The following is a 12,835-nucleotide window of genomic DNA, read 5'->3' as shown; positions in this document are numbered from 1 at the left end:
ACAGTGTCTTGCTCTGTTGCCCAGGCTGGAGTGCAGTGCCGCAGTCTCGGTTCACTGCAACCTCTGCCTCCTGGGTTCAAGTGATTCTTCTGGCTCAGCCTCCTGAGTAGCTGGGATTACAGGCACACACCATCATGCCTGGCTAATTTTTGTATTTATAGTAGAGACGGGGTTTTGCCACATTGGACAGTCTGCTCTTGAACTCCTGACCTCAGGTGATCCACCTGCCTCGGCCTCCCGAAGTGCTGGGATTCCAGGCGGGAGCCCCGGCGCCCAGCACTGCCAGCTTCTGTCTGGGTGGTGGCTGCCTCCCATTCCTGAACTTCAGCTTCCTCCACTGGAAAATGGGGCCTTCCCTAGCTTGCTTATATAGCATACATGGGAAAGTGTGAGACACCAAATAGCTACTGGATCAGTAATTATTTACATGGAAGAAAGAAGTATCACTTGTCCAATGGAGAAATGTCAGGTGCCGTGCTTGGCTCTGGGAACGTTGTGGGGGGATAAGAGAAACACAGTTCCTGATTTCAGGACGCTTACATTCTAGCAGGTGGGCAGGAGATATTAGAGCTGGGACATGGTTCTCTGATTACATTTCAGATAAATGCTATGAAGGGAAAACACCAAAACTCTGAGAATGTGAATGAGGGGAACCTGTCTGAGTCTAGGGGATCAGGAAAGACTTGCAGGCAAAATCTAGAGAATAGACCATATGTAGGCTCCTTTGAAACAATAGTGCTCACGGGGGACCCCAGAGGGAAGCTCAGGTTAAGGGCCAGGTGTGAATGGGTGGATATATATAAAGGCCAAAACAGCACAGTGTAAAGCAGAGATTCTCAATGCTGGCTGTAGACTGGCATGACTGTGGAGCTTCCCCAGAAATTTTGACTTAATTCTGTCTTTGATGGGCACTGGACATTGGTGTTGCTTAGTACTCCCAGGTAATTCTAACCTGCAGCCGGTGTTGGGAAGCCCTGATGTAGAGGCTAAGAGCTTGGGGCGGGTGTGGTGGCTCACACCTGTAATCCCAGAACTTTGGGAGGCATAGGCAGGTGGATCACCTGAAGTCAGGAGTTCGAGGCCAGCCTGGCCAACATGGTGAAACCTCGTCTCTACTAAAAAAAAAAAAAAAAAGTTAGCTGGGCGTGGTGGCAAGTGCCTGCAGTCCCCGTTACTCGGGAGGCTGAGGCAGGAGAACCCCTTGAACCCGGGAGGCGGAGATTGCAGTGAGCCAAGATCACGTCATTGCACTCCAGCCAGGCATAGTGGCTCACACCTGTAATCCTTGGAGGCCAAGGTGGGAAGATCATTAAGCCCAGGAGTTCGAGACCAGCCTGGACAACATAGTGAGACCTCGTCTCTATTTAAAAAAAAAAAAAAATCTTGTCTGCTGCTTAGTAACCGTGTGGCCTAGAGGACACGTTGATCCTTCTCGGCTTCAGTTTCTTCATTTATAAAATAGGGATTCTAATAGCACCTCCCACAGGGCTCTTGTGAGGAGCTAATGAGATAATACATGCAAAGGGCTTGGCACTGTGCCAAGCATCTAGAACGCACCCTCTTCCCCTGCCCAGCATTGGTCTTAAAGGACCAAGTGTGGCATCCATTTATTGAGCAGGGCATCAACTCAGTCAAATCTGGTGGTTCCTGCCCCCTGCAGGCCAGTTCGGGCATAGCACCCACTTGTCGACCTGGGGATTTGCCTCTGTCCTTGCAAACAGGAGACAGGAGCTGGCAAAACCATGCCCCTATGAAAAAATCACACACTTTGAAGAAATCCCATCCTGCTTTGGAGGCAGGTGCAGGAGCTGATACTAGCTTGAGGTTTGAGGATAGCAAGGAATCCAGGGATTCCTTGCTTAAGCTAACTTGAGCTGGGCAGGTGGACAGGAGGGACAGATGGCTCAGCCTTCAGTAGGAAATTTTAAAAGGGCTGAACAGCTGGGTATGGTAGCTTATACCTGTAATCCCAGCACTTCGAGAGGCTGAGGTGGGAGGATCATTTGAGGCCAGGAGTTCAAGACCAGCCTGGGCAACATAGCAAGATCCCATCTCTATTAAAAATTTTAAAATTAGCCAGGCATGCCGGCTGTGCCCTGAGTCATAGATACTCAGGAAGCTGGGGCAGGAGGATCACTTGAGCCCAGGAGTTTGAGGCTGCAGTGAGCTATGATTGTACCCTGCACTCCAGCCTGGGTGACAGAGCAAGACCTTGTCTCTTAAAAACAAAACAAAACAAAAAACACAAAAGGCTGAATGGTGGGGGCTTCCTAGAGGGAGTGAAGCCTGTTGTATGCCCCCACCTCCCATCTCTATCCACTGTGGCAGCAGCCCTTGGGCCTCCGGAAGCCCTACTTTGAGTGCTGGAATGGAATAATAGGATCAGAGGGATGAGAAGGATAAACTCATTGCTGATTATTCCTGATGAGAAGGGAGGCTGGCCTTTGGCCCTGGTCAGTTCTATCACCAGCATTTGAACTTGGATGACAGCCCGGTACCAAGACACTCAGGTAAAGCTGGACTGTAACATGAGAGGTGCTTTGCAGATGCTTCTGAGGAACAGGGAACACACTTATATGACTTCCCACCAAAGCAGCATGGCACATACAGAACAGGCAGGTATTTTGGGAGACAAGCAGACCACAGTTCTCAGCACAGTCCTGCCACCTACTTATTGACTTATTTTTAGAGACAGGGTCTCGCTCTGTCACTGTGGCTAGAGTACAGTGGTGCAATCGTAGTTCACTGCAGCCTCAAGCTCTTGGGCTCAAGTGATCCTCCTGACTTGGCCTCCCAAAGTGCTACAATTACAGATGTGAGCCACTACACCTGGCCCTGCCATGTACTTACTATATGGCCTTTGGACAAGTCACTTCCTCTCTCTTCAGCCTTCCTCATTTCTTTCTTTTTTTCCAGACAGTCTTCCTCTGTCACCCAGGCCAGAGTATAGAGGCACAATCTCAGCTCACTGCAAACTCCACCTCCTGGGTTCAAGCAATTCTCATGCCTCAGCCTCCCAAGTAGCTGGGGTTACAGGCGCCCACCACCACACCCAGCTAATTTTTGTATTTTTAGTAGAGACGGGTCTCACTGTGTTGGCCAGGCTAGTCTGAAACTCCTGACCTCAAGTGATCCACCTCGGCCTCGGCCTCCCAAAGTGCTGAGATTACAGGTGTGAGCCACTGCGCCCAGCCAACCCTTCCTCATTTCTAAAATTGTGGTGGTGGGGGCGGGGTGGGGGTTGATGACGCTAACCTTCACAGGTAGCTGTGAAGATAAGAAGGTACTTTGTCCACTGTTCAGTGGGCTCTAGACTGAGGCCTCAAGTGCAATTGTTGCCTCTCAAAAACAGCTGGAGGCAAAGGTCCACCTCCTGGAGGATTCTCACTGAACTGACTCCAAGCCACTCCTATCACCTGTGACTGATGCTAACCACAAGCTGACCTTCACTTTGCCTCTCCCCAGGACCCGGAGAAAGGCTACAGGGGCTCCAAGCGGTCTCAGAGAGAAGGAGGGAGACACGTGACTGGAGCAGGAGTGAGGAATAGACACAGCCCTATCTTAGGAACATAGGCTTAGTGCAATTAAACCCATGAACAAAACCATCATTGGCCTCTCTCCCCACCTAAACCACAGGAACTGGCCAGGCACAGTAGCTCACGCCTCTTATCCCAGCACTTTGGGAGGTTGAGGCGGGTGGATCACTTGAGGTCAGGAGTTCAAGACCAGCCTGGCCAACATGGTGAAACCCCATGTCTATTAAAAATACAAAAATTAGCCAGGTGTGGTAGCAGGCACCTGTAATTCCAGCTATTCCAGAGGTTGAAGCACGTGAATGGCTTTAATCTTGGAAATGGAGGTTGCAGTGAGCCAAGATCATACCACTGCACTCCAGCCTAGAGTGACACAGTGAGACTGTGTCTCAAAATAAACAAACAAACAAACCACAGGAACTAAGGAAGCCTCCGAAGTCCAGAGGCTGGTGATACCATTCATTCTCTCATTCATTCATTCATTAAATACTGTGATCCTGCTATGTGCAAAGCAGTATGGGAGCAAGGATAGCTTATCTGTATTAGGAGACATGTTTCTACAGCTGGAAAAATGGAAAACATGGGACAAAGCTGTGGGTTTTATCCACATTTGCCTCCTCCACAAGGCATGTTTCTTCTCAAGCTCAGGGTAAGGAGCAGAAAGCCTGTTTCTTAAAATAGTCTTCCAAGACCCAAAGCCCCATGTCATCATGCCTCTGCTGAGTTAATTTCTGACATCATATCTTCTCTAGGTAGCTGGGTGGCATGTCCTTAGCTGGTCACAAAGAGGGAGTAGGGAAGATCCTTTGACATTCAGCTCCTTCCCTTAATAGCCGTCCTCACCTGGCTCAGAATCAGCTTTCAAAGTACCTTACACAGGCCCTCATTCAATTACCCTATTAATAACAGCAATAACATTAATGGAAGCTGCCCTTTATCCAGCACCCACTATGAGTCAGGCATTTGATATCCTTAATCTTGTGTAAGCCTCCTAATAACTGCAAAGCAGTTTTTGTCAATCTCATTCCTGGATGAAGAAACCAAGACCAGAGAGAGAAAATAACATGCCCAAGGTCACAGAGATTGAAAGTGACAGAGCCAGGATTAGAACTTGCATCTCTGCTATCTCCCAAGCCACATTTCATGCCTTAGCCTCAAAACCATGCAGTCCCCATGCATATGCAATAAGGATGCTCTATGAGATCACTGGGAGAGTTTTCATCCCTGTTTCCTTTAAGGTAGGAATTCATCTTGATGCCTTCAGTGTCACTCTGAACCTGGCTCTCTGAGGTTATGACAAATGAAAAGGAAGAAGGCCTTGGTAGTTAATCAACAATAACAACAACAATAATAACTAACACTGATAGAGTTAGCAAGGGCTCCATGCCAGGCCTGAGCCAAGCTCTCTCAATCTCTCCATATCTCATTTAATCTCCCAGGCACCCTGATGATCCCTACGTTGCAGGTAAAGAAATAGACTCGGCCAGACATGGTGGCTCATGCCTGTCATCCCAGCACTTTGGGAGGCTGAGACAGGTGGATCACCTGAGCCCAGGAGTTCCAGACTGCCCGGGCAAAATAGTGTGACCCTGTCTCTATTATAAAAAATATTTTTTAAAAAAGAAATAGACTTAATGAGGTTAAGCAATTCAGTTAAGTTAAAAACAAATCAAACTTGGGAAGACATGAAATTATACTTCCCCCAGGCTGTATTTTGTCCTAAGCAGGTCTTAACTAAAAGTTTCTGTATTCAGAACCCCATCTGCCTTCTCTTGGTTCTGACCCTACCTCTAAGGACCGAAATCTCAATGCAGAGAAAAGGGAAGAAAAAATTAATTCCTCTCTGTCACAGGAGACTGGAGGCTCTGACATAAAAGTCCCAGCCTGGGTTTGTTGTTGTGGCTCACGTAGATGACTTGGAGGTGTCAGATGGAAGCCCAAACTGAATGTGCTGGGCTTTAAAGTGAAAGCCCGCAGCTCTGAGAGGCAAGAGCTTCCAGAGGGAGGTAGTAAATATTTGATGGGAACTTCCAGCTCCTCCTGACTCAGGTGACCCTGGTGACATTTCAGAACATTGGGCTGGATAATTCATTTAATGACTGAGAAATTAGAAGGAGAAACAAAAGTACGTCACTACAATGCTCGGAGCTCAGACAGGGCTCATGTAGGCAAATTCTGCAAGACAGGAAAGAAAGGACTCTTTTTTTTTTTTTTTTTTTCAGGAGCTGAGTCAGATCAGCAGCAAACTGAGTAACCAGAAAGTGTATGATTCTAGCCAATGACCTACCCTTCCACACTGCTAGGTTCAGCCAGGGCCCTGGCTATCTGGTTCACTGTTGTCTTCCCGGTGTCTAGCAAATGTCTGAACAAACAAACCACAGGAACTAAGGAAACCCCTGAAGGTTTCCTTAATAAATGCTCAAGTAATTGATAAACGAATGAATTGGCATCACCCATTCAACAAACCAGCATTCCTGCTGCAACCCAGCCCCAATCCAAAGACCACTAGTGCCCTGACAGCCTACACCTCCTCATTAACACAAACCACTGCAGTGAACTCCCCAACACATCGCCTCACCAACTCTCACGGCTCTGCATCCAAACCTCTACTCCAGAGAACTGTTTCCAGCTAACTCGGCTAACGAGGGCTCCCTGCAGGAACAAAGCCACACACCGCTGCCCTATGGCCCCACCACAGCAGCCCCACGCAACCCAAATCCATGTGCAGCTGCCTTCATGTCAGACCTCCACCAGCATCAGCCACTGCAGAGTAGTATTTTGAAAAGAAATGTGCAGATCTGAAGCAAAACACACAGGGCCTCCTTGGAATTCTGATCCGGCGTGGCAAGCCACGAGCTTGAAACAGCTTCTTTATTTTAGATCTTAGCACAGAAAGGCGCAGGCCCCCCTGTTTCCCTACAAACCATGCAAACGCTCTAATCAGACCTCTGCATGACACCTCTCAGAGGCTGCCACAGAACTGTCTCAAAGCTGTGCCAATGAGTTTGACTTGATTACAGACTCCGAACTAGGGGAAACCCTGGCTTTTTTGCTCAGGAGTTCAGAGGTTTCCTTCTACTGAGCTGTCTCCCCAGCAGCACAGTCCCCAACTGTAGACCTGGATTGTGACTACGGAGCAGTTTTTAAAGGGCAGGTGCCCAGGTGCCTGGGACTCTTGAGGGAAAGGTTGCAGGAGCCACTGATGACCTCTTCGTGGCCTTTCTGACCCTTCCAATGGCATCCCTGGAGTTGCAGTCTCCTCAAACCACTCCAAAGTTCCAGTTTGAGCCACAGCTCTGCATGTCCCTCCATGCCTACCCAGATATCTCTTCTCTTTCCTCATATTTTTGAATCTCCTAACTTTTCCCAGGCCTTCAGGGACATGATAGGCAGTGGCTAGTGTCCCTCGCCCTCAAGTAATTCTGTGTTCTCTGAGGTCTCCTCTCTTGACCCCCAGACTCCAAACCGCTTGCTCTCCTGAGTCGCTTCCCGGCGGTACTGGCCAGAGGCCAGAGGAGTGGGTTTGGCGCCACCTGCTCGGAGCGCCCCTCCTCGACCCCCGCAAATCTCCAGGAGGGTCGTAGAGGTCGCTCTCTTCCGGCGGGTTCCGGCAGGTACAAGGGAGGCTATGGGGGAGGGCCTTGCCCCGAAGAGGCCTGGAGCGTGGACAGCGCACGGGGTGCTGAACCAGGTACGGGGAGGAGGAGTGCCGGCAAGGGCGCCGGCCTGGGGAGGACGAGGTGAGCCGAGGCGTGACCCGGGGGAGGGGGGCCACGGGCCGCAGGAGGAGGCTGTGGACGCGCAGCCGCGGCCGGCAGGGTCCCGAGCGCCTTTCCCGGGAGCGCTGACGGGAGGCGCGGCCCTTACCTGGCCGAAGGCGGAGCTGAGCATGGGGCGCAGCCTGTGGAGGAACGGGTCCGCCTCGGACGCGGCGGCTGGAACGGAGTCCCCGCGGCCCGGGGCTCGCAGAGAGCCCCGGAGGCCAAGCGCCGGGGACAGTCCCCGTTCCTCCCCATCCCGCCCGCGGGCCGGCGGCAGCGGCGACGACGGCGAAGGTCGGGACGCTGCGGCCGGCAGCGCCTCCCGGGGCCTGCAGTGCGCCTGGGGGAGCCCACGCTGGCTCCCCCGCGCGCCCTCCTCTCTCGGCGCCGGCCAGCACAGGGGCCTCCGCGAACTGGGGTCCCCGGACGACTGCGGCGTCCCCGGGCAGGAACCAGGTAGCCGGCGGCTGGGCAGCCCCGGGTCCCGGGCAGGGCCGTGGCGGGGAGCCCGGCTGCCCCCGCTCGCCGCCGCCGCCTTCAGCAGCGACGTCTTGGACTCGCTTTTGGCGATGTGCGAGCTCATCGCGGCGGGGCCCGCGCTCGCATGGCCCGGCGGGGGCGGCGCGGTGCGGCGTGGCGCGGGGCCCCCGGCGGGCAGAGAACCGGGCGCCCGGCGGGAGCCAAGCCCGAGGACGCGCTGGAGGCGGGCGCCGTCCCCCGGCCGCTTAAATGCGGCCCCGTCGCCGCCGCCCATGTGACAGCGCAGCCTCTATGCCCGGAGCCCGGAGCTCCCGGCGGCTGGCGGTGCAGATCTGGGGGCGCTGCCGGCTGTCCCCGGAGAGCCCACCCCCGGCTCCCTGGCAGCCCAGGTACCGCCGCGCCCCGCCCCTTGCCCCGCCCCGCCCTGGGGAGCCCCGCTTCCGGGCGGCCCCTGGCGGCGAAGGGGACGCTGCAACACTGAGAGGGAGCGCGAGGGAAGGGGTTTGGCAAGGGGCGCCAAAGGGGCCGAGACCTCGGGAGTGCTGGCAGCGCTCTTTATCACGCCTGGAGGCTCCTGCAGAGCCCCGGAACCGCCCGAACCTCCAGAAATGCAGGCAGGGTGCACTCCCCAGGGGGTGCAACTTTGGCAATGAGGACCACAGAGGTCCAGGGAGAACCGGAGACCCGAGGAGCATGAAGGCACTGTATGACACCACTGCCTACAAACGCAGGGGCCGGAATGCAGTGACAGGACACTGCTGGGAGTAAAGGCTCTCAGCGCCTCCGTGGAGGGCTGCCTCCACTCCCAATATCGTGCAAGGGGACTAGGACGAGCCTGGTAAGTCAGTCACAGGATATCAGTTCTCAGAATAGAAGAGAAGCCAGGTCTGGACAGCACCTGATGATGGTCAAGTCTCAGGTAGGACCCATTTGCTGCCCCTCCAGCTCTTGTCGCCTCTTTCACCTTCATGCCTTTCTAGATGCTACGAAATTCCTGCTCTTGGTGGGCAGCCAGAGAGCCTCCCAGGCCTGATTTGAATCTCAAACCCAGCTCTGCCACCTGCCATCTGGGTAACTTGGGCAGGTGTCACCAACCTCTCTGAATCTTGTTCTCCTCTTCTGTAAAATGCAGATGATAATCCTAACTAATTTCTTGGTAACAGTAGATGATACTATGCACACAAAAGGCCTAGCCCAGTGCTTGGACACTGGGAACCATCCAGTTAAGCCAGTTCCCTTCCCCCTGCACCTCATGAGGCCCCATCTACCACTCTTCTTTAGTATCCAGTGCTTGAGATTTGCAGGGGGCTAGGGGGTTTCCTCCCAGGCTCTCCCTGTTCTGGTCCCTGGCCCCAATGCCATCCACAGTCTGGTCACTGCTCGGCCTCATTAAAAGGATACACGAGGCTGGGCACAGTGGCTCATACCTGTAATCCCAGCACTTTGGGAGGTCAAGACCGGCAGATCACTTGAGGTCAGGAGTTCAAGACCAGCCTGGCCAACATGGTGAAACCCCATCTCTATTAAAAATACAAAAATTAGCCAAGCATGGTGGTGGGCGCCTGTAATCCCAGCCACTTGTAGGCATGAGAATCACTTGAGCCTGGGAGGTGAAAGTTGCAGTGAGCCAAGATTGGGTCACTACACTCTAGCCTGGGCAACAGAATGAGACCCTGCCTCAAAAAAACAAAACAAAACAAAACAAAACAAAACAATAGGATACACGAACAGATTGCCAATATTACACTTCACTCATGCCGAGAATTCGTCCTTCTCTGCACTGTCTGCTTCTTTACAGAGACTCGCTCTGTCGCCCAGACTGGAGTGCAGTGGCACGATTTCTGCTCACTGCAACCTCTGCCCCCCTGGGGTTCAAGCGATTCTCCTGTCTCAGCCTCCCGAGTAGCTGAGATTACAGGCACCCGCCACCACGTCCAGCTAATTTTTTTTTATTTTTAGTAGAGACAGGATCTCATCATGTTAGCCAGGATGGTCTCTATCTCCTAACCTCATGATCTGCCCACCTTGGCCTCTGATCTGCCCGCCTCGGCCTCCCAAAATGCTGGGATTACAGGTGTGAGCCACTGTGCTGGGCCCTGTGTGCTTCTTTTACTTACCCATAGGCAAGGAATTAAGGAAAATGGGATGGGCTGGGAAAGCAACTGCCCAGAGGCTAAAGTGAACTAGAAAGTGTGGCAAATTGTTCCCCAGATCAGCTACCGTTAAGGGACTGAATAGCCACATCAAAGCCACTCAGGTTCCTAAAGCCCAAATCCTGAAGCAGGCTGGGGCATTGTAGTCCTGAAGGCTCACTGCAGTGTCCGCTGGAATATGCAGGGTGTAATGAGTCCACCCTTTGAGTTCTGAGGTCGGTCAATGTCTTACCTGTTCCAGCCCTCAGAATAATCAGTGTTTGGCAGGTTTAAAAACAAAGGCACATTCAGTATAAATCACAGGAGATAAAGAACCTTATCAGAAACCCTCAGGAGCCAATGAGAGGCAGAGGGCTGCTGGTATTCTAAATCCCTGCCGTGCCACTGTTGGTAACCTTTCTGGAATGCCCTAAATATTTCTGGGCAAGACCTCGATCACCAACTAGTTTCTGAAAAACTGAAGAATCTGATTATGTTACCTACGATTACTAGAGTAAATAAATAAAAATTATGTCCATGAAGCAAATGGATGAAACACCTGCACTCATATCCCAGATAATCCTGGACACATGCCAGGATTCCATTTCATTTGTAAAATGTATTAATTTGATCACTTATTTGACAAATATGTATACAACCAGACACTGCAGTAGTCATCTTGGATACAAAGATTGATCCATTCACTCAACAAATAATTGAGTGCCTGTTATCTGCCAGGCAGTGTTCTAGGTACCAGGGATATGATAGCAAACAAAATGGTCTCTATCCTCAGCAACAAATAAACAAATACAGAAATGCATGGAAAAGTAATGGTGACAAACTGTTGGTGTTTCATGCCATGAGGAGAAATAAAGCAGGTAAGAGATTAGGGCTTAACAGAGGGTGCCCTCCGTTAATATTTATTTATATTTATTTAATATTTTTTATTTTTATTGTTATTTTTATTTAATATTTCTACATAGAGACAGGGTCTTGCTATTTAGCCAGGTTGGTCTTGAACTCCTGACATCAAACAATCTTCCCGCCTCGGCCTCCTAAAATGCTGGTATTACAGGCATGAGCCACTGTGCCTGGCTGAGGGTGCTCTTTTAGAGAGTGATTAGGGAAGGCCTCTCTGCAGAGGGAATATCTGAGTAGAAACTCAAATGAAGTAAAGGAGCAAGTCATGTATATATATGGGAGAAGAGCTTTCCAGACAGAGGGGAGGCTGTTCAAAAGTCCTGAGGAGGGAATAGCTTGGCATGTTCCAGGAGAAGCGGAGATAAAGGAGGCTGGAGTGAGTGAGGGGGAAAGTAGGAGAGATGAAACTGGTGAGGAAAGCAGGGGCCAAAAAAGTCAAGGCTTTGTGTGAAGGGAAGCCACTGGTGGGTTTGCAGCAGTGGGTGGCATATGATAGTTGGCATTATTAAAGCACCACTAGGGGCCAGGCACAATGGCTCATGCCTATAACCCCAGCACTTTGGGAGGCCAAGACGGGAGGAATCACCTAATGTTAAAGGTTCAAGACTAGCCTAGGCAACATGGTGCAACCTCATCTCTTTTTTTTTTTTTTTTTTTTGAGATGGAGTCTTGCTCTGTCACCCAGGCTGGAGTGCAGTGGCACAATCTCTGCTCACTGCAAGCTCCGCCTCATGGGTTCATGCCATTCTCCTGCCTCAGCCTCCCGAGTAGCTGGGACTACAGCCCGCCACCTTGCCCGGCTAATTTTTTTTGTATTTTTAGTAGAGACGGGGTTTCACTGTGTCAGCCAGGATGGTCTCGATCTCCTGACCTCATGATCCGCCCGCCTCAGCCTCCCAAAGTGCTAGGATTACAGGCGTGAGCCACCACACCCGGCGTACAACCTCATCTCTACCAAAGAAATATATACAAAAATTAGCCGGGCTTGCTGGCATGAACCTGTAGTCCCAGCTACTTGGGAGTCTGAGATGGGAAAATGGCTTGGGCCCGGGAGCCAGAGGTTGCAGTGAGCCAAGATCCCACGACTGCACTGCAGCCTGAGCAAAAGAGCCAAACCCTGTCTCAAAAACAAAACAAAACAAAAGGCAGAGAGTCAGGGGAGAAAACCAGCTAAACTGGGAAACGTGTAATAAGGGGATTGTGACCTAAATTATATGGGAGAACCCTAAGGGGAGCTAGAGAAAGCATTAGACGAGGTCCCATTTGAGCTGCTTTTTGAAGAATAAGTGAAATTCGATCAGATGAATAAAGAGGACCAAAGGAAGGTCATGCCAGGCAGGGGGCATAGATTACGTCAGGGTTGGGAGTGTGAACCTGCATGGCGTGCTTGGGAATCATTTGGTGATTGGGCAGGGAGGGAGAATAAGGGCTGGGAAATAGGCCTAAAATGGTGGTTTGGAACTAGACCATGAAAGATCTCGAGTGTGACATTCAGCAGTTTTTACTTTATTTTATTGGCAATGGAGAATCCTTGAAGGTTTTGTGAGTTTGTGTAGGATGCAAGCAGAACTGTGTTTTTGAAATGATGCTTCAAAATGCAATGCAAAATGCAAGCAGAACTGTGGTTTTTTTGGTTTTTGCTTTTTGTTTTTGAGATGGAGTCTCGCTCTGTCACCTAGTCTGGAGTGAAGTGATCCAATCTCGACTTACTGCAACCTCCACCTCCCAGGTTCAAGCAATTCTCCTCCCTCAGCCTCCCGAGTAGCTGGTATTACAGGTGCCGACCACCATGCCCAGCTAATTTTTTATTTTTTTTTTTTTTTTGTAGTTTTAGTAGAGACAGTGTTTCACCAGTTTGGCCAGGCTGGTCTCAAACTCCTGACCTCAAGTGATCCGCCCACCTTGGCCTCCCAAAGTGCTGGGATGACAGGTGTGAGCCACTGCGCCCAGCCCAGAACTGTGGTTTTGAAATGATGCTTCAAAAATGCAACGCAAAAAATACATTGTC

The 12,835-nt window shown here is 51.2% G+C and overlaps 1 protein-coding gene across 1 annotated transcript in view; it reads right to left on the bottom strand.

Moving 5' to 3' along the window:
- The window catches only part of CABP1 (calcium binding protein 1), a 26,056-nt gene extending 17,941 nt beyond the window's left edge, over positions 1-8,115 (bottom strand). Inside the window, exon 1 of the mRNA XM_023213046.1 lies at positions 7,401-8,115. Coding sequence (XP_023068814.1) covers positions 7,401-8,048 — 648 coding nt within the window. The 5' untranslated portion in view covers positions 8,049-8,115. The remainder of the gene's footprint in view (positions 1-7,400) is intronic.
- Between the last annotated feature and the right edge of the window lie 4,720 nt (positions 8,116-12,835).

Source organism: Piliocolobus tephrosceles, chromosome 10, assembly GCF_002776525.5.
Source record: "Piliocolobus tephrosceles isolate RC106 chromosome 10, ASM277652v3, whole genome shotgun sequence".
Classification (NCBI taxonomy): Eukaryota; Metazoa; Chordata; class Mammalia; order Primates; family Cercopithecidae; genus Piliocolobus; species Piliocolobus tephrosceles.
This window is presented reverse-complemented; position numbering and strand designations above follow the sequence as displayed.